This window comes from Sylvia atricapilla, chromosome 13 (genome assembly GCF_009819655.1).
Source record: "Sylvia atricapilla isolate bSylAtr1 chromosome 13, bSylAtr1.pri, whole genome shotgun sequence".
NCBI classification, from domain to species: Eukaryota; Metazoa; Chordata; class Aves; order Passeriformes; family Sylviidae; genus Sylvia; species Sylvia atricapilla.
Genome location: NC_089152.1, coordinates 9,911,542 through 9,938,704, shown reverse-complemented (window position 1 = coordinate 9,938,704; position 27,163 = coordinate 9,911,542). Strand labels below are relative to the sequence as shown.

Here is a 27,163-nt window from a genome sequence, read left to right as displayed (position 1 = left end):
TTATCAAAGCACTGAGTTAGGACGCTACATTATGAGTTCAGAGTCTGTGACATTTGTCTACATCTTGTATGAAGCAGAAACAGGAAATATCAAGGGCTGGAGTAACTGGTTTCACCCAGGTTGAAGAGCAGTTTGCTAAATTTTATTCACCTTTCAAAACTCATGTCTTTGTATTTCAGCAAAGAATAAACCGTCTCTGTACAGCACAGGGTCTTTGAAGGCCAGGTTTACCTTTGTCCTTGAATCTGTTGAGCAAAGGCAGAAACCTTGGACACTTTGTTCTCTCTTATTCATTATTCAAACTGTTGTGGCCTCCAAACAACAAAAGAAAGAGCTGCACGGGGCCAGACTCCTACTTCATTTACACTGAAGTAATTCCAGCATATTTTCCTTGTATTTGATGGAATTGCTTTGGATTTCACTGGATTTGCTAACCAGGTCAGAATTCAGTCCGTGGACTATAAAATTCATTTTGTGCTCTGAACAGTTGTGCCTGTTAGGAAGGTCTGCCTGGACAGCATTTTATGTTACTTGCACTGAAGTTGACTGAGTTGGTAACAAAAGAGTGCTGTGGAAGTCTGCAAGGAAGACATAGACAGTGATGTCCAGTGTCTAGCAGAAAGTACATGAAAAATAGGAAGCTGAATCTTAAGTCATCTACATTTCCTTGGAGAAAGAAATAGGTAAATGAACATGGATTGGATTACTATTCATATACTTCAGAAAGTGATGAATGTTATGGTAAGCAAAGGAAAATGTGAATTGTGAAAACTTGATCCTGAACATGGAGAATTTCTTGCCCAGAAATATGAGCTACAATGAGTCACAAAGCCTCTCTCTGTTGAGAAAAAGGAACCATGTTGGTATGACCTGGTTAGACAGATCCTGTACCTTGTCATGCCAGTTCATAGGTAATTGTTTATTTCCCAGCTTTCAGCATCCAGGAAGATTGGGCTAAGGTTTCTGAGAAAGTATATTACCATGCAGAATTCAAATTTCTGCAACAAATAGAACCTGAATCAATGAAAGTTTAAGGGTTGGTATAAATCTATCTGTTCACTTGAAGTTTTGTTTTCTGGGATGTTAAATCTATGCCTAAAATGGTAGGTTAAGAGAAAGGATTTTTTACTTTGTAAAATGAATCTCTGTTTTTCTTAGAATTACAAAAACTAAGTTTACGTTAACAGTCCTGTGGCTTCCAGCATATCTTGATAATGAAGACTGTTAATTCCTACTGTGATGAGTCAACTCAAGCAGATTCACATCATGTACCTAGTGTATGTAGAAAATATAAGTATTTATTTTAAAAGCAGATGAAAAAATTTGGGGATATCTTAAAACATTGATCTGAGGAAAGTGATGAATTTTGCTGGCTGTATTCCATTCGGACCAGCAGTGAAGTCATATGTCTAATCACTGCAGTTATTTGTCATATATTACAATGAGTCAGAGATTCTGTCTGCCCACTGAACACAGATGTTGCCCTCCAGCAGCAGCTTCCATCTGCAATCCATTCAGCAAAAGTTCCTGGCACCTCTTTGTTCAAGTGAGCTGGAGGAAAGAGAAGCTGTGCTCACCTGGAAAAGGCAAGAAGAGCAGCAGGAGCAGAAGTGCTGCCAGCTGCCCTTTAGGGAGAGGTACTGTCAGGAGGCCAGGGCTGTGCGTGGAATGGTCAGAGTGGGAGTCACTCCTCTCACCAGCACAGCTCTGCTGTGGCAGAAGGGAAGGGATGGAGTACTGTGGATGTCAGGGGAGCATTCCTGCTTCCCCAGGCACCAGCAGCTCCCCACCAGCCCCTCTCATGGGTGGGCAGTGCTGCAGCTGCGGCTCTGCCAAGTGTTGCCTTGGGCTGCACAGGGCTCTGCTTTAAAACATCCCACAAAAACTTCAGCTAAGAGGTGTCTGAAGAAAATCAGCCTCCAGAAGGAATGCATTTGCACCTCCATGGTAGGAGTATTGCATGGAAATTAATAGCCAAAGGATTTTTTTGGGACTTGATTCTGCCCAAAATTTTAGGTGTGCTCTCCTCTCCAGTGGGTAATGGTAAGAGATTTTGGAGAAAGCCAGGATACACTACTTCTAGCAAATAGGAGGCCTACAGGCTGCATAGATCTGTCCCTGTCATCAGCCAGGCAATTTATCACCAAAGGGAGCATGTGAATCAAGGTGCCCACCCTTTATTATTTATTGTTATTTATTATGCCCACCCTTTATTCCTTTCTGCATTTATTCATTGAGCAAGTTCATCTGAAGTTTTCTAGTTGTAGGAAGAAAGAAAAACAATCCAGCAGTGATGAACAGGCCATTCCTGTAGATTCTGTTCTAGTAAAATATGAAGAATGACTCATAGAAGGAAGTACTTTACCAGGTTATATCGGGTCAACACTGAGTTTGTTGTACTTTAATCAGATCAGTCACAGTTGTGTAGGTCTGTTTTCAAAGCTTATTTCACTTGTTTTTATTTGCCTAACATTCACTTTTCTCAGGGCACTGGAAACGTGGACTATTTCTATCAGCAATTTCAATGTTTGCAATGCAGCTGCTACAACACAGAGATCATTTCTGGCGGGTGCTGAGCTGCTCACAGCAGTCAGTGGATGACATTTCCAATTGACAGCTGTCAATCACTTATGGCTTATGCTATTGCCTTGGGATGAGTCCCACTTTGTGCCAGGGCCAGGGCTGGTTCCACAGAACAGAAAATACAGTGTTCAGATAAGAAAGGCAAATCTGAGGGGCAGTAAGTGCCACCAGCAGTAGTTCAGGGATCAGGGAATGTAAAATGGCTGCAGTTGCTGTGTGTGCATTAGAAGAGCCGCAGTCACACACGCTGCACTTATGGACTTTGCGTCAGCAGCTCTTTGGCAACAGACCCAGCTCTATCACAGTCAGTTCCAGGAACCCACAACTAGTTCTACCTCTGCCTTCTCAGACACTCTTCTCAATCTGTGCCTGCCTGGAAGGCTGTCACATGCCTAAGTTGTCTGCCAATCTGAAAATGTACACGAGCTTTTCAACTAGGAAAGAAACTCCAAAGAAGAAGTAGAAGAAGGTGCGAGTGAATAAAGATGTGTTTGTGCAGTTACTGTACGTGTGAGCTTTGGCTGGTTTCGTTTTGTTATAAGCTTGCAGCATTAGAGGTATTTTTAAAGCTCATTTAGTTCAGCGATAGTTGAAAGTTTCTTGCTAATCCTTGCTGAAGCCTTGATTTTTGACACAATTCTTAATCAGCATGTTACTTCTCAGTGCTACCTGCAGCACACAAAAACTTTAAATGATTAATCAAGTTATTCAAACAGATTTCAACAGGATTAAGAATTAACTGGAGTTCACCAAATTTTTTCCAGCTGAGATGCAGACTAAGGCTTTGATTCTACTCAGGACAGCAAGTTAATATGTAACAAGACAGGTTATCTCATCTGGTCACTTCTTGTGACTTAGGCGTAAATGGTGCATAGACAGGTATTTTCATTGCAGCAATAGCCACAGATTTCTGGCAGAAAAGTGTTTTTCAGGCTCAGTCCTTTAAATCTTTGATGGCTATTAATTCACAAACTTCTTAAAAGAAAGAAGCATCTGAAAAGCAGTAACTGGCAATACTGTGTTTTATAATATACTTTTTTTTTTTTAATAAATAAACTGTGTTTATCTCATTTGTTAAAATTTGCCTTGGGCTGGGACTGATAGCACAAGGGTTCATTCAAGGGATTTTGCATCCCCCCAGATGCCAGTGGAGTTCAGCTCTGCATCTGAACCTTCCAGCTCAGGCCATTGCCCGGTGACACAGAACACTCGCTGGTTTGTGCTGCCAGGTAGGGTGGACAAAAAGTCCAAGGTTTGATTTGAAGTACAGTTCTGGACAGAGAAGTGAAAAGGCATCTTTTAGGTATCTTCTACTCAATTGACATGCTCTCTCCATGACCTTCAGGTATTTCTGCTGATCTTACTGACTCAGGATGAGTAGTTACTAAGTTAGTGCTGCAAACACTGGAGCAAAGAGCTGGATTCTCTCCTGCAATGTGTATTATCAGCAAAAGCCTTTGCTTTTTTGTAGTGCAGATTTTGAATAATTGGCTGATGTACCACAGGGGAGAGTAAAGCAGCTTGAGTTTTGCAACTGAAGAGAGATTTTTGGTCTCAAAATCAGAAAAAATGAATGAGTGTATTTAAACTAAGCCAATCTGACCAGTATGACTGAGTAAATCTGAAACCTCTCCATGTCATTTTAACATCAGCTCTTAAAGGCCACTTAAGCAAGACAGGCAAACAGTGGCTCCTGGCATGCTTTTGTAGGCACTGTGTTGCCATTTTTCCTTGACTTGTGTTCATTGCTTATTTAATGTGGCAGTGATGACTTCCAAGTTGATAAATAAATAAAATCACAAATGACATACTCTTAGGGCTGAGCAATGGAGCATTAAGGTCATAGAAAGAGTAGAATATGCAGTTCTAAAAGATTTTTCTGTGGGATGTGCTGATGATTCTTTAAAACTTATTAGAAAAATTATAGGTTGCAAAGCAATAAATCTGATTTTCAAGTGCGGTTTTAATTTTGAAAAAGAACAATATAAAAATGCCACCTTTGTGCTCAGCAGCCCTTTTCTTTTAGTGTTTCAGTTCAGAGGTATCTTACATTTACTGCATTGCCAAAGATTATTTTCTTCTGGTTTCTTACTCCAGTTACTTTTGAAGAGTCTGTGTGACTCCAAGGATCAATGGTTGGACTTTGTTGCCTATTTTGAATGGGGAACATTGCTATTCCTGTTTTTTAGCTTTTATTTCTGGGACAAGAGTGAAAAATATTTAAGTACTTGAAAGTGCTGATGCTTGCCTGGTGGGAATTCTCAAAGGACCAAACCTGTGTAATCCTATTAGAGTGTCCCTCTGTGTTTATGTGTTTAACTCCTTTAAAAGTAGTCTCATACCAGTTGAAGAGTTATTCATGTTGAAATTTGATTAATGATATAAAAGAGAAGCAGTTGCTACTGCTACCTGAACACTACCTGTGCAATTGGCCTATCAACCCCTTGACCAGTGCCCTAAAGACCCTTTTAATTGCCCTGACACTCCTTTTTTCAATCTCATCACTTCCTGCCTGGAGTATCAGCAGTGGGTAATAATCAGAGGGCTGAATCAGCCCAGGGAGTCTCAGTGATATCCCGTACCCAGGCCCCAGGGAGGCAGCAACCTCCCTGTGGGATGGTTCTGGTCAACATATGGGGCCCTCTGTTCCCTCAGAAGGGGGTCCCCCACTACAACTGCCCTTCTTTTATTTTTAATGTCAGAGATGGTGATCCATCTGACAGATGAAGTGTAATTGGGAGGTTCACTGGGCAGATTTTCTTGTACATCACCTGGCTGACCCTCTAGGTCCAGGGCCCCATGCCTATTCTGAAGTGACACCTGCGTGGGGGATGAGGGTCAGGAGGAATTTTTATTACCTCCCCAAGCAGGAACCCATCTCCCTTTCATCCACCAGGTGCCTTCCTATTGCCTGACAGTGGGAGGCATGGAGTCAATCAAGGATAGAAGGGGGGAATTCCACCAATCTATTTCCCTTTCACTTTCCCTAGTACTCCTCAGTCTTTCTACTTCCTCCCTAAGCTGGTCCACCAGCAAAAGGAGATCATTCACCTGTTCACACCGCAGGCAGGCTTCTTCTGCAAGGCGCCTGGTACCACTGACAGGCTCAAAATACTGCACAGGACGAGGTCTGGACAGACACATCCTTTTTGGAGGGTTCTGTTTGGTTACATACACTTTTACTAACTGTGGCTTTTTATCATGTACAAACCATTACTAACACCCCCTCCCCAAACCAACCAACCAACCAACAAAAACACAACAAACAACAACCTGAAAGTGCCACTAGCAGGAGGAAACCTGCCACCCTGCCTGCCGTGCCAGGCTCCTGTTTGCCCACTCTGGGCACTGCATTCCTCTCTTCAGTCACCTGCCCACCCTGCCCCTGGGCAGCCAGAGAGTTCCTGCATCCCAAACTGAACTGTGTCACTTCAACAGAATCTGATCTGGGAATCACTGACATGTCAAAAGCATGGCATATCACAGCATTCTTGCAGGGTTTTTCAAACAAAAAACCCTGCTGAATATGTAACAAACATGTATGCTGAGTACACCCAACATGTTCCTGAGTTCTGGAACCCTCCCTGGAGGGGGTGGGCGGGCAGCAGGGAATGCAGCAAAATGCTCTTGGAAAAATGAAAGCAGTGTGTTTCTGTAGCACCCTTGGTCACCTGTTACATGTGAAATTCTAAGAGAAGAATGATGTAATTTTGCGTTGTTTCTGGAGCTTTAATGCTTTTTTTGATTTCAAAAGGAGCAGTTTTTAAGAACATCCATTTTTTGCAGAACAGCTGGAGTGATATAGAGGATCCAGAAAAATAACAATCTGTCTCCCAGACTTTCATGACTAATCTGTTAGTTTACATTTAAAATAACAATAAAAAATGACTTGAAGACTAGCTTGTTACTTCTAACTGTTAATGCAGCTTAGCACACAAATTTACAAAACCAGAATAAGACCATCATGAAGATGGAGACTCATAATGATAGCAATACATCCCCCAGATAATGGTAGATAATAGAGGTAACAGAGATGGTTTTTCTTCTTCCTTAGGTATTATTCATTAATAAGTTCCCTTCTAATTTCTTCTAGGCACCGGTAACAGATGTGCAGTTTGGCCCTATGAGACTTCATCAAGATCAACTTCAGGTAACACAGCAGTTCAAGCTGAAATCTTGATTTCTAAAATATCACGGACGTTAGCTTAAAATTTATGACTGGAATTTTTTGGATTATACAGATCTTCACAGAGTATTTTGCTCAGGAGATTATGTGCACAGAACAGATTTTTATCGTGACATTCTGTCTGCGTGATATCCTAAAAACCCTGCCTGTTTTCTCCAACCATCTCTCAGCTCATAAAAATAGAGCTATCTATTTTTTCTGCCATCAGTTACCTTGTAATCAGTCTGGTTAGTGCCTCATTTTGTATTTTACTGGTAGTCAAATTCTTAATGAAAATCTCATCAAACTGATACCAAGCCAACCGAATTTGCAATATCATTACAAAAGATATGAAGTGAGCTTGGCAAAGTATTTTTATTATTCATTACTGACTGATAATAATTAATACTCTTTTATCCCTTCATTAATAAGAGGTTTATGTAATTTGTCCCCTTACTTTGCCTGGGATGGACTTGAGGTTTGGAGATACATGACTCCTTTGGACTTCTTTTGGAAATTCTCCCATATCCCAAGGCATACTGAACCAATAATCATCCAAGATGTTCTTCAGTCAGTAATTGCAAAACTCCTCAGTAGAGACAATGTGGACCTAATAATTTGAAAATGTCTGTCTTAAGAACTGCAGTTTGACATCTTATTGAGCCACTGTCAGAACAGTAATATAATCAAAAATCAGATCTTAGGGCATCCTTATCCAACTGTTCCCCAAAATCTGAATAGTCCTTGAGTATTTCTGCCACCTGTATTTTTTTAATGACTGTATCACTTTTGTCCAGTCATAGACCACTCTGAAATGCTACTAATTTATCCTGGTAATATAACTGGTAGGTGTGAGGGAAGGAGAAGGTAGGCAACATCACGATTTTGCCAGAGTCAATCATACAACTCAGATCTGCCGATTTTCTGTGCTATTGTTGAAACCCATTCTTCCTCTCTTAAGGAGTCTTCTCCATTAACTTCACTAAATATAACCCAAACTATGACATCTTTTTGCAAACAGTTTTGCAGGTTGCTATAAGAGGAACCTGAACTGAATGTGAGCAAAATCCTTCATTCTTACAAAAATATGCAATACATGGAAATGTTAAGATTTACTGGTAGACATTTCACCAGCCTGGTCAAAAGTGTTACAGCACTGGAGTTCCTAAAATCACGCAGAAGATAAACAACAGTGGGATGTGATGTGAGTTACACATGCTTCACTTTGCCTGACCAAAACATATCTGAGTGTCGTTTGAGTCAACTACTGAAAGATTGGTGTCTTGGGACAAGAGATCAAATGTTGGCTTAGTTACCCATCTTTCCCAAAAGGCTGTGTGTGCTGAGCCATCCCCCAAATCAACACAACATAGATCTGTAGTCTGCCATGCTGTATTCTTTCAGGCAAAAGAAGTTTTCTTCTGCAAAACATCCTCATGCAAAGCACAATCACATCAGTGAGTTCTTCCTTACCAGACTTTGTTCATCTTCTGTACTGTATTAAATCCTGGAATTGGAAATACATTTTAAAGGAATTGGGCCTTATACTTTTAGTCTGTAGGCATTGTGTTGATTTTAAAAAGGCTTGGAGAGATTAGTTACTGGCAATTACACGGCAAGTTAGGACAGAGCAAACAGCGGCTCACAGGTCTGACCTCCAGTCCTGGATTTCAGCTCTGATAATCTCCTTCTGTGACATAAATCCCATGGCAGGCTTTGTGTAGGAGTCACACGGGGACATACTCCATATACAGTGGCACTGCTTATGATTTCAGACATGAATTCCTTTTGACCAGCCTGCCCAGAATTTGCAGAAACCCCACAGAATGGGCAGCATCCAGTACTCTGGGGAATTAGGATGAGATGGAAAGGAAAGCTGACTTTTTGTCATACCACTGAAGCAGCATTAAATACTGATCCACATGACATGAACTGGGGTGGTTTATTTTATTTTATTCTATTCTTTTATTTTTTAAAATTTGTTTTTGCCTTTTCCAGAATATGACCCTGGCAAGAAAAATAAACTCCAAGAAAAAGGTTGCATGTGAGACAGTTTTGGAGAAGTGGATTCACTGTTGGTCCATGCACACTGTCTGAAACACAGGCAACTTGTCTCAGCTGATTGCCTAACCTTACTTTGTAGATAATGACAAGAGAGACAGTTCCAAAACTTGTTCTTCCCATGTGGATTACATGGCTCTGGCAGACTGTTTCACCCACTTGAAACACCTCTGTATACAGACAACTATAAAAGAAAGCAGTGGTCTGCAGAAAGCAATTCTATGGAAAACAATGGATTAAGCCCCAAAAGTGGCTTTAAAAAACATGTTAAGAGCAGGGGAAAGTCACAGAATCTACTGTAGGTGTGAGATTTGTTTGTGATGATCCCCTGCCTGTCTTCACCTCAGGTACTGTTAGTGTTTGCTGAGGAGGACGAGCAGAGTAACGGGTTCCGCTGGGCGTGTGACAAGGCTGGATTTCGATGTCACGTCGCCAGGACACCTCAGTCTGCACTAGAATGTTTTCTAGATAAACACCATGACATTATCATCATTGACCATAGACATTCCAGATACTTCGATGCAGAAACATTATGCAGGTAAGCACAGTTTCAGTGTAATTTATTCTTTACAATATGGTTAACGCATCATTGAAGTTTTTTTGCTTTTATGTGACATTTTTATAAACTCTGTCCAGCAGTGATTTTTTTGGTTTAGACATGTTCACTGGCAGCATCAAATACTGTTACTTCAGTGCTTTACATCTGATAGCAGGAGCATTTTTTGTTGTGTCCTAGGGTCTCTGAAGCTCCATCTGCCTTAGAGCCACGGCATACAAATTTGTTGCCATAATGAACTGTGGGGTATTTTTTTGGTTTTCTTTAGTTGTTTGAGTTTTTTTCAAATACCTGGTTCCTTGTTTTCCCACTGAATCTACTGCCAAGATAGCATATGCCACCAAGCACCTTAATCAATTAATTCACTTTATTAACATTCTAATTTTTTTCAATGTCACTTCCTATTGAATAACTCCAAATGAAAACAGGCAATATTTGGTGTGCATGTTTCCATATCTACAACATTTGAAAATACGTTATGAAGAGCAAAATTGCATACAGATTCCAAAAATAATTTTAGAAACTGCTGTAAAGTATGAAGAAAGGAGGAAAGGACTTGCCTTTGTGAGTCTGTCTACAAGGAGATGACAGGCAGCAGTGCCTTGCTCCAGTGACTTTGCCCTTGGGAATGTGTCTAGACTGAAAACGTCTGTGGGGTGGGGTGGCAGGGTCAGAGTGTGTGCCCTGGGGGACTCTGGTGGGGCAAAGGCTCTTCTTGCTGGACTGAGGGAAGTAGACAAGATCTTTATCAGGCCAAGACTAGGTAGCAGCACTGTTCCCCTTGCTCCATTTTTACCAATCTGTCCCAGACTTCAGTAAAATGCACCTTAAATGAGCAAGGCCAAGCCCTTCAAGCAAGTCCATTACATGCTGTTTCAGAGAGGATACTTTTTGCTATTTACCCACTGAGAGTATTTGAGTTACAGATTCATTTTTGTTCATGGAGTCTCAGATATAATTTATTCTCCTTTCTTAGCAGCAAGCTTTGGATTTGACTTTTGGTTTTTTGGTATGTGAATTAAAAGAGATATTTTAAGAAAAGTGCTGTCTGAAGGTTCTGTGAAATCATGTTTTCTGAAATATGAACTTAAAAAGAATTTAAATGGTTTGCTTTTTATTTAAAGGTCTATCAGAACAACGAAAGCCTCAGAAAATACAGTCATTATTTGTGTAGTACAAAGGTAAATACTCATATCTTTGCTTTCACCTGTGATCAAAACTCTAAATCTTACTATTGTAAAAGTAAACACTACATTAAAACACCTGGATTAGAACTTCCTACTGTGCTAATAATAATGTGCTGTACCAGAGTTTTTACTATCCTTGACCTTAGGATTGGGACAGAAATTGGTTTGAATTCTTGTTTTTTACTAAAGAATCTCACTTTAGGTTTTGTTTTGGGTTCCTCCTTGCACTCCCCCCCCATCACTGCAAGCTTTCAGAGTATGTTTCAAACAACTTCTGCAACATCCAGTACAAAACTATCTCGCAGATCTGTGATTAATCTGCCTTTCAATATGATTAATCTCAGCGAAAACCAGAGATCTGCTGAGTAGGAAAAGTGATATAGAACAATTTGATCAGTACAAAGTAACATCTGCCCATGGAAATTTTAAAAGAAATGTTGTATATTTAATGAAAGGAAATAACTGGAAGATCATTTCCTCAAAGTATAATTTGGGAATGGCCATTTCTCAGAACACATTAATTCTGAAAACCAATTCTGAGGTGTTGAAATTTCCCATTAAAAATACACTACCATCTCTACCAAAAAAAAGACTCTAATTAAACATTTCCAGATCCAAAACTTCCTGCATAAATAAAAGCTATTGTGCCATCTGCTAAAGATGACCAGCTTCAATCTGCTTATTGACAGAAACTTCACATAATGACCTTTCTTCCAGATTCCAGCCATACATTCACATTTTTTGAAGGCTCTTTTAACAGTTAGCATAGCCAGATTATTCAGATCCTGCATTTGGGAATGTGTCCCAAATGTGACTGACTAGAAGGCAATGGGTAGGCAACATTAGAAAATCCATCTTCATTCAGGCACCTTGAGTTGCCCATCTAAAATTTGGTACGTTCAGATAACAAGCAATTTCTTAAAACTTTGGCTGTGCAGACTTTCGGGTGCATTTCTGACTAATGACAGCATAAACAATGAGGATCCGGTATAGAAAATTATACCTTATTAATTGGTTTCTTTAAAGAGTTATTTTTATGTAAGCACCTCATTACATGCATGAAGGAAAATAACACTTTGGCTTATCCATGCCAAAGATGAAAGCTTATAAGAAGTACCAAAATGCTTTATTCCTATATCCTGTAAGGATCTAGCAGTATTAGCCTCAGTGTGACATCTGGTACAAATAGATGAATGGATTGTGAAATTTGGTCTCAGTTAATTACAGAAATAATCTCTAATTTATCCTCCTTGTTTCAAAGGCACACTGATCGTGAAGAGTCATCAATAATGCCCCTGATCTCTGCTGGCTTCACAAGGGTATGTGCTATACTTGGCTGGCTTGCTCTGACTTCTCAAAATTGTCATGCAAGAAGCTCTCCAGAAGTTTGGCTGTCAGTCACCATGTGTGGCAGTGTTCCAACCTACAGATCTTTTTCGTGCTGTTCATTCTTCTGTGTCCCAATTCTGAACGTTGACCTGACACTCTGGGGGATATAAGAAGAGGGTCTGAGACTCCTCTACTTCATACATTTATTTCAGATTAAATACGGGATCCTTTCCTTGAAAAGTTGACATTGACAAATTGATTAGTGGCTGTGGCAGAGCCAGAGAGCAGCTTGCAATGAACAACAGAATGTGCTGTGGGAAATGTCTTCTATCAAATGCCAATTCCCATTGTAAACAGGCTTCACACACTGTCAAGTGCTATTAGCTATTGTTTGGAGGCACCTGAGAAGTATTGCATTGAATCTGTTCCTTGGCAACTATTCCATCTGAGCAGAAAAGGTGCTTATTAGTGCATCAGTTAAGTGGGTACCTTATTGCCTTCAGACAATAGAACAAGAATGGGCCTGATTTACAGCACAATTTCAAATATTTGGTGGCATGCTTACCAGATTTTTGCTGTCCCATCACATTCCATTTGCACCCATTTGCTTATTTCTAGTAAAGTTCCAATCCAGGAAATGCTACAGCCTGAAGATAATGGCATTTATATGAATAGAGTCTTTCCAGTGGGCACATAAGTAATTCAACAGAGGTTCTGAATTATTTATGGATCAGAGCCTTGGAGATGGGACTAATGGCAAAGCATAGAAAATTTTGTTTAGCAGCTTTGATTGTGGTGGCTTACCTGTGATAATCAATCCTCCTGCCCAAACTATCCATGTCTGTGGGAGTTTAGTGTGAACAAAGATTTAACATTCAAGCTCATACCTGGTTAATATGAAATGTTTTTCAAAAAGTGAAAGATACTGAGATCATTCCCATAAAAGCCCCAAGGTCAATAAAGGTGTATTTCACAGGAAATTTTATTTTCATCTACATAGACAATTTGGGATATTCGGGATAATAATTTCAAATTTTAACTACTTGAGACCCAACAGTTTTTTCTCTGTTGTTTTAAATAAGTAGCATGAAAGCTAAAAGTAGTTTATAAAAAAATACATTTATCTTGCTGATGATCAAAGGTTGGTTGAACCTCATTGCCATGAGGATCTGTCACCTTTTCAAAATGCAGTAACTTGAAAAATTTTCCTAGTTCAAAAAATAATCTTCTCATTGCTCATGTCCCAGCATGTTCATTTTTGGTATATCTACTCCATTTCTGGTTCCTTAGCAAGCAAAATAAGTCAGAGCTTCAGATCCTACCACACAGGAATGTGTATTAATGAAATATTTCTAACCTTTTATTTGCAGAGATACATAGAAAATTCTAGTAGAATGGCCTGTTACAATGAGTTGATTCAGCTGGAATTTGGGCAGGTGCAGGCACAATTCAAACTAAGGTAATTTTACCAAAAATATTATCAACAAAGAACTTCCAATTTAGCCAGATCTTTAATAGAGTATTTATTTGAATGTGCAGTAGTTAATTATAAAATGTCAGTTACCTGAAGAAAATATATTATTTGTTAAACTACAACATTATATAAAGTTGTAATACTTTATTATCATATATAGAACTAAGTGGATAAAATTTTTGGTTGCCTTTTCCTTTTTTCTCCAGGGCATGTAATTCATTATTTACAGCATTAGAGAAAAGTCAAGAAGCCATTGAGATCACAAGTGAAGACCATGTAATACAGGTTTGTTCCAGTCATAAGTACAGAAAATTGCTCTATATTTTGTTTTGCCTGTGATTACACTTAGTCTTTCTTACAGCACAAGAATCTAATCTAACTTAATGGTTCTAAAAGATTGAAGTGAGTTTAGCTGTAGAGTAGAATTTTCTTCATTTAAAGCGTCTTGCACAAGTCAAATAAATTTTATGGGAGATTGTTGTTTCTGAATGAATGAGGATTTACTGTCTTGTTTCTATTTTTTGTATTGATTCTTTATCTCAATTATTCATTCCTTCTCTATATCAAGAATGAATGCAGCCACTGGCTTGTGTGCATTCTTTTCCAAAAATGTTGTATATTAATTTGATGCTCTTTAAAATCTAATGGATATTCTATTCAAATAATTGTACGTTTTTTTCCCTAAAATCTGATACTGTTTGATGTATCAGAATTTTTGGGCCAACTGTTTTTGAATGCAATCCTCTCTTAGAAATTTCCTTAAGACAGGGAAACGAAATTGTGCTTAGTTTTGCAGTTCTGAAAACCATCATCTTTTTAAAGGAGTTAGTTCCATCCCTAGCTATGAAGCAGTGATGAGTGATTTTATTATCAGTAAAGAGCTTGAGTCTAAGCCTCTGGGAATTATAACATGCATATAAATTGTACCTTCTTGGGCCCAATCTTGACAATGGCAACTTCATTGAAGGATGCGCCTTCTTCATCCCTCTTACAAAAATAACAGAGCACACCCTGAAGTTGTTTTAAATACACTTTTTTCAGGCCAAATTTTGTCCCTCTGCTGACAGCCCCAGAGTATGAGAGAACGGACACTTACAGAAGTCCTGGAGCTCCAGCAGGCACAGCTCTTCCACAGGGAGGGGAAGGAAGGGGTTCCTTTGGGAAGGAGCTCTTAGTGGAGAACCATTAGAAGTAGAGTGGCACCTTTTCCTTTCTGTCATATTGAAACACTGTAAGTTCTAAAGGCATTCAGATGCTGCTTTGACAGGACTGTGCCTGTAACTCAGTGAGAGGGCCATGAAGGGGTGGGCTATCAGTACCAGCCTTCAGCTTACTGGGCAAGGGCCAAAACCTGCACTGAAATACAACATTCACTGCAGGGAGAAGCCTGCTTTATTAAATCCCACTTCTACTCTGCTTGGCTGGGCTTTGCCTGGACAGGGAAATAGTGGTGGTTTGCCCTTACACAGAATAAGATGGTGAATTTGCCAATAGATATATAGATAGATAGATAATATTCCTATGGTATTCCACCATCCAGTTTGTGATTTTTAGGAATGTTGAGGTAGGTTGAGGTTTATTGGTTTGGGAACTGACAGAGCCCATTTTTCAGGAATTTATGTTGTCTGTCTAAACTCTGTGGATATGTGATACTCAGCTGTTTGCATAATTTCCCTCTCTTTGCTGACATGCACACACTCTGCACAACTATTCTAGCATGGAAATTCCTGGTTTGCTTCACAAAGAAAAAAATGTGAGCATCTCTCTGAGGAACAGTACATGCAGACATTTATTGCAGGCTGGAAAAGAGATGTCCTGGTTAAGCAAACAAAACAAGGGATTTTGTTGTGCTTTAAGAACACTGTTGAATGGGTATTTGTTTTCTTTATTTCGCAGTACGCCAATCCTGCTTTTGAAACAATGATGGGCTATCAAATAGGTGAACTAATAGAAAAGGAATTAACAGAAGTGCCTATAAATGAAAAAAAAGCTGATTTCCTAGATACTATTAATTCCTGCATAAAGATAGGAAAGGTGAGTAATGGCATTGTATGACTTTTATTTGCTACCTGTAAAAGTTATTGTAGTCCAGCAGTGACACACATTGGAACTTGCAGCTTCATAGTCACATAGCATTTGCAACTTGCATAAAACAAGAACAGGAAGCAAAAAATTGTTCATTTTTAAGAGCTTCTTTCTCTTTCCTTGCTTGGTAGAGGTACTTGTTTTACAAAAATAAGTGACTTGCTGTGTTTCTTTATAATTTATGCTGTTCATAGCAAATGGTGTGGGAGTACTGAAGAAAAATGAGATGGATGCACATGTTATCTGGTGCTATGTAAATGAGAAAAGTACCATATTGAAGGATTTCACCATGAAATGTGGAAGCTGATTTGCGAGTTCAGAATGTAAAAATACCAAGGAGACATTTGCAATATCACTTGAAAGTGATAGGCAGTGTCAGCTGCCAGCTGCCAATCTGTTTAATTCCCTAATGGCATGGGAGCTGTCTAATGGGTTTCCATTAGAAATGTTCATTGCACCGAGGTGAGCTGGTTTCTGCTGTCATTGAACATGACACAGTGCCTTGTAGGGAGAAGGGTATGGAGGTCACAGAGAGGTTTGGGAAGGGTGTGTTTGCTGATGCTCCATGGCCCAGGCTCAGGAGAGCTGGCTGGGCCATGGGGACTGTCCGTGGGAAGCAGCACAGCAGTGGCACAGAGCAGGGAGATGCCAAAGTGTATCGTGGCACTCTTCGTCTAGACAGGGATGCAAAAGCACAAATTGAGAGTTGTGGTGAGTCAGGGATGCTCTGTAGGTCAGGCTGCTGACACAGCACTCAGTGGCCAAAGCTGGGTGCAGATTCCATGTGCATTTCAAGGAGATTGTGTTGCTCATTTCTACGTGTGCTGGCCTGTTGGAAGAGATCCCAGCAACAGACAGCAGTTGGGATTATGGTGCTTCAAGCCTCTGTTGCCTCACTGAAGCTATTTCACAAAACATGAAATAGTACACGAAATTTGTACACCTGAAATGCGGTACAAAGCTGATGTTAGGAGGGAGTATTTATTAAGCTGTAGATCAAATACATCAGATGTGTCAGGCTTTAAATCCACACCATCACTTCTCAAGATATAAAATGATAAAAATTTTAATATTTTAGTGAGCTGATAAAAATTTAATTAATAATGGCAATGTGTTTTGCTCTATGAATGATAGAAATCTAATTTATCTCTTTCATGTACTAATTTTACTCCTGACTGTGTGGCTTCAGCAGTGAGGGCTAATGAAATACTGCCTACTTAAACCTGTCTGTCTGGAACAGCTTAAGCTGTTTTAGGTGAATATATTCTGTTTGCAGGTGTTCTGTGTTTCCTTCTGGGACATTTTATAATATGTAGTCTATGCAATCTTACATTTATATATTAATATAAAAATGAATTGACAATTAAATTATTACAGGAATAATTTGCAAGGAGGGGTTAACTGTGAGCAACAACCTCTGAAATACTTGAAGTTTTGAAATCATTTGTGTCAAGATATTACAGCATTTTCAGAGATGCCTGAGTTACGTGGTTCATTCTGACATGGTCTGTATGTAGCTTTCAGGCTTGTGATTTCTTTATATTCTAAATTTAAAAGACTGCTCCACACTATGATAGGTCATACTTTGGCTACTGTACATTACAGCATATCAGAAAAAGGAAACTGTCTGTGTGATAATCTGTGCTGCTGTGATAATCTACTGTCAACAGATTTGACTTTTCTGTTTCAAACAAATGTGGTACTATACTAACATAGTCATAAAAATAATAGAAAGCAAGTTTTTCTGATCTTTGGAAAAATCTAAGCAGCATGAAATTTATCTTGTCTTTGAATAGAATTTAGGAAGATGGACTCTTGCAGCATTTCACCTCTTGTGCTGACAAGCATGGTGCTGTGAGCAAGTTCAGTATAATTCAAACAGAAATTCATAGGTGTTATATTCAAAAAATAGTAATTGCAAGGTACATAGGGATTCTTGGGTCAGGATGTTGTTTCTCTTAGCAAAAACCATATCTCTGGAAGTTAATTTTTGGTACTACAGCTGTCTGTAATTTGCCAGAAGTCAGTGATACTGAAATGTTCATCCATCCATACTTGAGGAGCTAAAAAAGACTTGTGCTTTTCATCATTCTTCTGTTTCCTGATTCAAATTGCATCCATTAAGATGAAATGTGCAATTCTGATTAGAACTCTTGCTGCTTCTGATCTGTGCAGTTTGCTCTTAGTTTTGCTTTTTCTGAAGTGAGATGAACAGCTGCTGATAACACAGGCAAGACATGCAATTCCTCTCACTCTTTGGGAACTGTTAGCAAGGTCTTTCCAGAGGGGGTGGGAGACCAATCACACTCTGTGGTAAAGGTCTGTGGCAGCACCTTCCTAGCTCAGCCTTCATTTCTGTGAGATTGTCTTGATGACATCTTGTGTTTATTTTGGTTTGCTCTGTTTCCTGCAAGCAGTTTGCTGAACTTTGCTGTCTAGTGCAAGAAGCTCCAGTCTAAAAGGAAGGCTGAAGTGGAGGGTTCCTTACTGTGCCTGTGAGAGTGCTCAGTGGATAGATGTGTGCCTTGGCCTTCTTCGTGGAGTGTGAAAGCTCAGCATTGATTCACTCTGTCAGGAGTGACACTGTGGGGTTTGCTGTGTGTGGTGTTTGCTCTTGATTGATCCCAGCACTCCCCACAGCAGGGACTGGTCACAGTGCTCGTGTGGCTCCAGTGCAGACATAACCATGGGCTTGACTGACAGCACATCTTGGGAATAGCTCTTCTCTGCTGGATTGCTGACAGGGGCTCTGGGAGAGAGCATATGGTGTTCTTAAAATACGTTTAAGTGACATCCCTGGGAGAACTTCACCTACCAGCAGGAGTTTGGCTTGGACCTCCTGTTTCTCAGAATTGCGCTGACCTTTTCCCTAACACATTTCCTGCCACAGTTTCACAGGTTTTAGAAATTCACAAGTTGAAAAATCAATCTGTTGACTAAGAAGAACACATTAGTGAATAACCTGCCTTGAAAAGGATGCACTTTCAATGAGGGAATTATCCAATCTGTAGTTTATGACTTCACCCCTTTGTGCACATCCTGGGTTTATTACCTGGGTTAGAGATCAATTACTCATCTCTACCTCATCCTGGTTGTCAGGAAACTATTGATGTGCACACTTTTAATTATGAGAGCGTTGAATATTGTGGTGCTTGCTTTATCTTCATTTGTATTCCTCAAGCAGCTCACAGAAGACATTATGCTCACTACACGGTTTGTTGTGCACAGTTCTCTTCTCTGACAAATCCTCAGAAAAGCCTTTCATATTTTTTTTCTGTACAGCCTGTCACCATGCAGTTCTCTATGGGCTGGAGTTTTTATTTGCTGGCTCCATCAACATAAATGTAAAACTATTCTCTCTGTGCTGGTGTTCTGGCCTGCTTGACTGTGAAATCTGTCAGTCTCACATAAATAAATACATACTGTGTGCCTCATGAGGGTATTTTCACTTACATAAGATCTGATCTTTTCTTTTTTGAGTTTATGGAACTCAACTGAAATACAGCAATTGGCCTGAGCAGTTTGTGTTAAGAGAACATGCAAGATGGATTCAATTATTCATTAATCACTTGGTATTTAGTAAATGCCCAGCTCAAAATATGCATCTGTTAAAAAAGATTACCAACAGCTATTCTGTGGATAGGAACACATAGGCAATCCTAAAACCAGAGTGCTTTTAGAGGGAAGGCAGAATCCAGGAGCTGTTCTACTGGGCTCTCTTCTGCTTTAAAAGAAACAGAGTAAATCTCTGCTGCATTTGATAGTAAACTGACCGTATGGGAAGTAAATATGCTGGGATACCAAAGCACTTTTAGCCGCAGATACATTTAATGTTGGCCAGTGATAAAACATCCCAGCAATGCAGGAGAGATGGTGTATCCAGCAGGGAAGGTGATCAGGTGGTGTAACAGCTTTGCAGTGACCTTCCTGTCTTGGGTCCCTGTGGGGACCTTGCAGCCCTGGGGGGACTCTGCTTGAGGCAGAAGCTGCTCTGAGCTCCTGCTCTCACAGGGCTCTTGGCCAGCTCTCCCCAAAATGACCCACAACACCACTGAGGTATGGGGGAAGAGAACACAGCTAATTCCCACAACTCCTGAGGTCCAGCTGTTGCCATCAGAGTATTCCCAGGCTGCTCCTCTGGAAGTTGTCCATGTATTGGCAGCAACACAGTGACCTACTGGTTACTTACAGGGGAGAAATTTGAGGGTTTGAGCACAGTTCAGCCAGTCCTGCCTGGTTTTGTATTGTGAGACAGCTTTCAGTGAAAGAAGGTATGAAGCTACAGCTTCTTTTCAGGTTTTATCTGAACTTCCTTCCACTTGAATTATTTTTCCAGGAATGGCAAGGAATGTACTATGCGAAAAAGAAAAATGGAGATAGCGTACAACAAAATGTGAAGATACTACCTGTCATTGGACAGGGAGGGTAAGTGTGAAAGCTAACGTTATGATTTGTGTCTCAATGAAGGCTCAGTTTAGAGTTCAGTTGCCTTCAGCGGATATGGGATTATCCTGCTACTGAGTATAATGAAAGCTTATGCAAGGGAGGGTGCCTCAGACCTCTGTGCTTAATTCCTTGGGGCAAAACCAACTTTACATGCTGTGTGCAGGGAAAGTGAAATTCTCCTAATTCTCCCCCAAAAGGAGCCAAATATGCAGATGTGCTCACTTGTGACTCCTACTCTTCTAATTCTACTCTTCTAATTCTCCCTGAAGTGCAAGTGCACCCTCTTGTCTTTCTGTGCTTCGTGTTGGTATCACCAGGACCTACATCCTGTTTCACTGAGTGTCCTTCCATGCTCACTTTTCTGTGCTCCTTTCATGGCTGTTGCCAAGGGTTGTCATGGGATGAGGTCACTGTGTGCTTTGATCATGGGCAAGATTCAAGCATGTCTAGATTTTTATGCAACTTCCACTTGGTCCCCAAATTGAGCACCCAAGTATCAGCACTGAATTAGAACTGAGGTTTGGATGGGAATTAACACACTGTTTTTTGCCTACAGAAAGATTAGACACTATGTGTCAATTAGTAGACTGTGCAATGACAACAATAAGGTAGGTGAAAATAGTGCTATGCTCACTTTCGTTTGAGCCCTAAGTATAACAAAATAATGGCTAAGTTCTGACTAACTGGATTTCTCATACTGAATTGTAGGTGGAGAAGACATGTGAATGTATTCAGGCTGAATCTCAGACAGGTACGACACGTCTCTTCTGTCACAAAAAGTGGGGAACATACCTGGGGAGAGAATAAAGGACATTGTTAGTGATTTGACTGAAAACGTGGTTTCACAGAACAGTCCTATTTACCTAGAGATAAGCTGGGAATCCAACTCAAAAGGCAGGAGAGTAAATACAAGCTCCCTCTCTACCTGCCTCACTTACTTTAGAGGTGGCATAAAGCAGCCCACCTTTGAAAATGCTGTCACAGGGCCCCAAGTTGGTATCATGATGTCATGGATTCAGTGCCACAATTCAGTTGTAGGTGGTGGGTCCCTGTTACAGAATTAGAAATGAGAAGGATGCTCTCATGTCATGGTGTTGCTGTGGCTGCTCTGTAGCAGATGGTGCCTGTGTCTGCATTGCTCTGAGCTGCCTTGTGGGGAATTTGCATGTGGGTGGAAATGAGGATGACCAACACTACCATTCACCCACATCCCACATATCAGCACTTCAATTGGGACATCCTTGACATCCAGGCTGTAGGTACTTGTTAACTGTAGTCCTAGACCAGGCTGAATCCTGGAGTCCACAGGGAGCCTGGCATACACTGCCCTGTTTGCTGGCATGTGCTCTGCTTTGGCCCACCAGTTCCTGGTGGCAGTGGTTACTTGGGTGAACTCAGGTATATGGCACAAGTTGTGTTCACAACTGCAACTGTGTCACAGTGGCAAGAGAGGAGCTTTTCTCTCCACACTGCTTCCTTCTGCATAGACATTTAGGCATGTTCTGCCTGAGAACTTGACTGGGTTCAGGACAGTGTAATAGGACAAGAGCTTTAAAAGGCACTTTGATCAGCTCTCATTTGCTGAAGCATTGAGGTCAGTGTCACTCAGCTGCTGCCAGGCTTTTCTGAGCTTCAGTTCCTTTAATATACATCTTAGACAAAACTTTGTGTCATTATGCAGTATCATTTTCTTCACAGATACTCAGACTTGCAGACACAAAGACATGAGGAAAGGATCCCTGGATGTCAGATCCACAACATCACGTGGGAGTGATGGTATGTGAAACAACTCATCCTGTTGGGTCTGGCTGAGCTGGCGTTGTCATGAAAACCCAATACCCAAATTACTACGTTTCTTACCTCTTCCCTTGATAAAGATATGAAGATATTTTTTCTTAATTTTGTTTTCCCTGTGTTGTATTTTGCTCTGTTAGATCACCCCAAAATTGATAGATGAATCACATACTCAAAACTGTTGCTGACACTTGCTTTTGTTAAATCGTACCTCATCATAGTAAAGGCAGCATACACCAGTGAAGCATGTCTGTGGCAGTGAGAACACAATCATGTTCCAGTATAGCAAAAATAGCATTGACTCTTCATAAGAACTGCTCAGCACAATGAGTAACAGTGTCTGCATTTTATAGGTAGCACAGTATCCAGAAAAACCTCATCTTGATCTTATCTCTGCAGAACCAAAATTGCTGATATAAAACATTTGTTTTTAAATTTCCAGTGAATAATAGGCCAGAACCTCTGCTGGTTTTATTTGGCATAGGTACCCACTTCAGAAGAGCTTCAGTGATTAACCTCAGCTTGGAAGCTGACTCATTATGACTTGCCAGATTGCATCAGGCAGCAAGAGTAGATACATCCTGTTATAATCTAAATTCAGTGGTTACCTACCTGTGCCTGCCAGATTTTACACACACATCTGTGTAGTCTTTTAATGGAGTTTGTAACTGAATATTTTAATCAGTTAAAATAATAAAGCACAGCCATGATTTTGCCAGGCTGTTACAGCCACTTATCTCTAATCAGGGACATCCGTGGTTCAGCCAGCATCTCTTTGCACTTGTGCATTCTGCAGTAGATTGCCTCTGAAAGGCACAGCAGGGTAAGCAGTGCAGAAAAGGCCTCAGGATTCCTGGCTGATCCTCCTGTCAGGCCTTGTCTCTGCACTCAGGGTACAAATTCTGCTCTGTTTTGCACACAGGCAGCTCCCAGCGGCGCCGCTCCTCCATGGCCAGGGTCCATTCCATGACTATTGAGGCTCCCATCACCAAGGTAATGTCACAGCTGGGCTGTGCTGCAGCACTGGGGCATGAGGCTCCAGGACAGCACCAGCCTCTGGTGCAGCTCCTTCCCCTGTTCCACCTACCCACTGCTGTAGCTTCCAAATGGCAGGTACTCCAAACAAAGATCTCCCAAACCTGCTTGGTAGAGCGTCATCCATGGGGTCAGCCATCATCACATGATCCTTTTTGAGAGGACTGCCTGGAGTTCCTCCCTCTTATTTATGCATTGTCAACTGCTTTCTGAAACCATTCAAGGATTTGTCAGAAATCAGCTCTTTAACTAATTGCATGAGGCAAGTGGGAGAAAGTTACATTAAATCCACTCAAGACATTTTGAGGCTGTGCCTTGGAGGGGAAAGTGATTAATAAGATTGCTGGCTTTAAGGCCATGATCTTATTCCCAGAGTCAGTAGCAAACATCAGCATTTCAGTAACATCCCTTTCATTCTGATTTTCCCCCACGCAGATTAAAGTTTCAGATGTTGTTATTTTCCTGAGTTTTCCATAGTAATTAATGAGTGCCTCTGTTTTTTTAAAAACACTTCTAAGTTCACAATATGTCTGTTGCTGCATTAGGTAATAAACATCATCAATGCTGCACAAGAGAGCAGTCCCATGCCAGTTGCAGAAGCTTTAGACCGGGCTTTGGAGATTTTAAGAACCACTGAACTGTACTCTCCACAACTGGGGACAAAAGATGAGGATCCACATACAAGTGACCTTGTTGGAGGGTTAATGACAGTAAGTACTTACTGCATGAACAGCTCTTGATTAATGTTGGCTGCCTGATTTTCCCAGTTACTTGATCTTTATCATCTGCCATGTGCTCTGCCTCTACAATACCAAATTTTCAGGAAAAACTGAAGAAATCTCTTTTTGTGGACTTTCTCCCCCTGCTTGAATAATGTAGCTCTGAAAATGGGAAGAAAATTGACCAGCCCCTTCAAAGCATTGGTTTAGCTAAAAATGGAAAGTAAAAATTTTTTTTTCAATGTGATTTGTTTGAATAAGGTATAGATGGGAGAGGAAGAAAGAAAGAGTACCAGGTATTTGTATTTATTAATGAGGATTAGAATGACATGCTTTTGTGGGGGGCTTTTCAATCTATCAAAAGAATGTGTCTTCAAAAGAATGCAAAATAGATATTTTTGTTGCTGTTTCTTGGATTATACTTGTCCCTGTAGCACAGTACCCAAAGTTAAACAAAGGACACATAGCAAAGCAAAAACTGAACCCAACCCTTCAGAGTCTGGAGCCTGACCCTTTTGATGGTAATGAGATGAGTTTAGATGAATGTTACCTGTGCCCTAAGGATATGTGTTCTCCTTAGTCTGTAGGTTGCATATGAAAGGCTAGATCAGGACAAAAATTTACAGTGTGTTGGATGCAAAAAGGCTCACAAAATGTGAGCTTTTCAGAGATGCCTCTGGGCTATTATAATTTCATGTTGGAACCTTCATGACGCCTTTGCAGTAACTATCAGAATCTTCAAATAGTTTATGTGTGTTTTTACCTTTAAAAATACCGCAGCAAATACCTAATCAGAAGAAACACGTGGAAAACTCCAGGAATTCCAGGAGAAGACCTGGATGGTTCATACTGGGTTGTATTTACTAACTGAGTAGACAAAATTTATTGTTACCTTAACTATAAAAATATAGGAAGAATATTGATACATATATTCATTAGTCTTGAAGTGAATCTTTTCTCCTGTTGAATACATAAGAGTCCATAAACTCAACTGTTTTCTTCTTTTTATGGATTGTTGATTCTTATATGCATTTGTATTCTGATTGTATTTGGTCCAAGAACATGAAGATAACAATATTGCAAAATATAAAGTCCTTACTCAAAATAAACCCAAGGCTCTTTTATGGAGCAATAAGAAAAACTGAGAAAATTAATTTCAGAGCATATGGCATGGTATGAGTTTTAAAGTTATTGGAGAGAAACATTTTTCCATCAAATGGTCTGCTGAAAACAGAATTATATCATTCCATTTGCATTAAGAAGTTATGTCTAAGAAGGAAACAATTCATGTTATTGGATTTGAACTCTCAAGCAGGAAGGGCATTTGGAGTTCAAAGATGGATTTACCAGATACAATTACACCTGCTATTTCAACTCTTAAAAACTAATCTTTGATTCTAAATGATAGGCAGCATCTGGTGACCTAAATATTTGTGTCATAGCAGTTCTATAGGACAGCCACTGTTGTACTCCCTTTCCTTTTAAATCACAAATCGCCAGACTCATTTACTTACAAATGTGAAAATAAAGATTAGCTATAGCAGTTCTTTTAAGAGCAGTTATTCCATGTTCAGATACAGCATCCACATTTACTTCTGCTACACTTGGTGTGAATAACATTTTTAGTAAGGTGCATTAATAAATATTTTTTTTTAAACACAGTGGGTTTTTTACATCATGGGCTAAACATGAGCTAACAGCTGTAACCTCAAAAGAGCAAGCAGAATTTGGGCCACAGCATTTAGAATTATAAAACGAAAAGTAAATATTAAATACATAATTCTGTTAGTTTTAATCCATCATCTCAGTGTTCACATCTAGGCAGCATGCCAGAATTAAGCCTAGGAGGCACTGAACTGAAGAATAAACAAGCATACGTTCTGTGTGCTGGAAAGGAAGCCTCAGAGTAATTTGTTCCTCTGCAGTCATAAGATTCTTCTGCTGCTGAGGTGACTGGATCTGCCCATACCAGGGCAGGGGAGCAGGGGAATGTCTCCATCCATTCCCTCCCACCTTTGCTTGTTGGTGGAAGTGTGTGCACACACCGTGTCTGCTTTGAGGCACACACCCACAGTTGGTGTGCACGTTGGCCAGACAAAGACACGTGTGAGGCTGCAATTCTAGACCTCCATCTGCACCTGAGAAACTTGAGTTTTTACCTCTCTGAGTCCATACTGTATCCCCTAGCCTGCAGCTCCTCATCTGTTATGAGCTGTATGTAAACCAGGCAAATCTAAACAGTACAAACAAATAAGGGAGAGGCAGCTCTGATGACTGTGACAGGCTGCAGTCAGGCTTCTCAGAAGTCGTTGTGCTACTCCTTGGTGTCATCATCTCCTAGACCTATTGTGCAATAGCCTCCATTTAACTTGCAACTTTTATTTAACAGGATGGTTTACGAAGACTATCAGGGAACGAATACATATTGTCAGCAAAACGTAAGTTTTAATTTGTCAGCTACTGAGACACTAAGACATGTTCAGAAATTTAAGAAACGGGGGAAATGTGATTAGATGTCATTTTTTATGAGCTTTATTTTTTGTTGTTTGGGGGGTTTTTACCTATAAGCCTTTTTCTGCAGCATTACCAAGCTGGGTGTTACTACAAAGAGAAAGCATGGTCATTCAGTAAAATTTTATCTCACTATTAAATATGCTACTTAGTATACTGTAAATATATATATATATATATATAGTAATAACTGTATTCCTCAAAAGAAATTCATCAGGTCGCTGGCAGTCTGAGCTCTCCAATCTCCCTCAATGACATACCCCCACGGATAACACAGGCAATGGAAAATGAGGAACAGTGGGATTTTGATATCTTTGAACTTGAGGCTGCCACCCATAAAAGGTCAGTAAATGCACGAGTTCATAGACTGAAGTTGCTTAAATGTCATCCTGTAATCAGATCCTTAAGTTCTCTACCTTTGCTTTTAAAACTGAATTAATCTTATTTTCAATGTCAGATGTTTGAAATTTTCTCATTGTCATTTCTAGTTAAGATGTGTATGCATCTTAAATATCTTCTGTTTCATCATGCACTATTTCCTGCAAATTCCCAGTGGATATAAGTGAAGATTATATATCTTTGGTATGGTATAATGACAATACAGGATAATTTTTAAAGTTTTCCTTTATTCAGTAATAGAGAAGTTATACAAATCAAATTATTTTCTTGTGGAGATTCAAATTCCTCTTATGGAAAACTACACACAGAGTCAACATGGTGGTCTTGATTTGATCAGTTGATACAGATCAGATTTTATTTTCCCTCCATTTGATTGGGTAGGTTTTATTCCTGAACAGTTCCATTACAGCTTTTCAGCAGAATTCCCATTACCTTTCCCTGGGATTAGAGGAAGGTCTTTATTCTAAGATCTTGGCAGGTTACATTTTATGTATAAGCTGAACTGAAGAACATTTACTGATAAAAAGCAGGGCATACAAATTTCCATCAGAGGAGTTTTCAAAAGCAGATCAGCAGCTTTGATAGACTGTACTTCATTAGTAGCAACGGCTCCCACTAGGACTATAAATTTTTCTTACCGTTTAAATCCTTGGTTTTATTTTCTGATGCTTATCAAATGTTCCCCTTTTGGGTTTAGTTTCATGTATCATGCTTTGTCTTAGGTAAAAGCTTTTGGGAGACAGTAATTTGGAGGCTGGATCCTGCAATGAATTGACTGTCTTAAACCCTTTGTCAAAATCCCAGATCTGTGAGAGGTTT

At 40.0% G+C, this 27,163-nt stretch overlaps 1 protein-coding gene across 3 annotated transcripts in view; it reads left to right on the top strand.

Annotated features, from left to right (window-relative positions):
• PDE8A (phosphodiesterase 8A) overlaps positions 1 to 27,163 on the top strand; it is a 144,569-nt gene that overhangs the window by 105,944 nt on the left and 11,462 nt on the right. For all 3 annotated transcript variants that reach the window (XM_066328369.1, XM_066328367.1, XM_066328370.1), the window contains 15 exons: positions 6,677 to 6,733; positions 9,157 to 9,347; positions 10,490 to 10,546; positions 11,814 to 11,871; positions 13,252 to 13,340; positions 13,562 to 13,640; positions 15,252 to 15,389; positions 19,777 to 19,865; positions 20,443 to 20,494; positions 20,595 to 20,637; positions 21,585 to 21,662; positions 22,603 to 22,673; positions 23,261 to 23,425; positions 25,824 to 25,872; positions 26,152 to 26,287. In XM_066328369.1, coding sequence (XP_066184466.1) covers positions 6,677 to 6,733; positions 9,157 to 9,347; positions 10,490 to 10,546; positions 11,814 to 11,871; positions 13,252 to 13,340; positions 13,562 to 13,640; positions 15,252 to 15,389; positions 19,777 to 19,865; positions 20,443 to 20,494; positions 20,595 to 20,637; positions 21,585 to 21,662; positions 22,603 to 22,673; positions 23,261 to 23,425; positions 25,824 to 25,872; positions 26,152 to 26,287 — 1,352 coding nt within the window. The remainder of the gene's footprint in view (positions 1 to 6,676; positions 6,734 to 9,156; positions 9,348 to 10,489; positions 10,547 to 11,813; positions 11,872 to 13,251; positions 13,341 to 13,561; positions 13,641 to 15,251; positions 15,390 to 19,776; positions 19,866 to 20,442; positions 20,495 to 20,594; positions 20,638 to 21,584; positions 21,663 to 22,602; positions 22,674 to 23,260; positions 23,426 to 25,823; positions 25,873 to 26,151; positions 26,288 to 27,163) is intronic.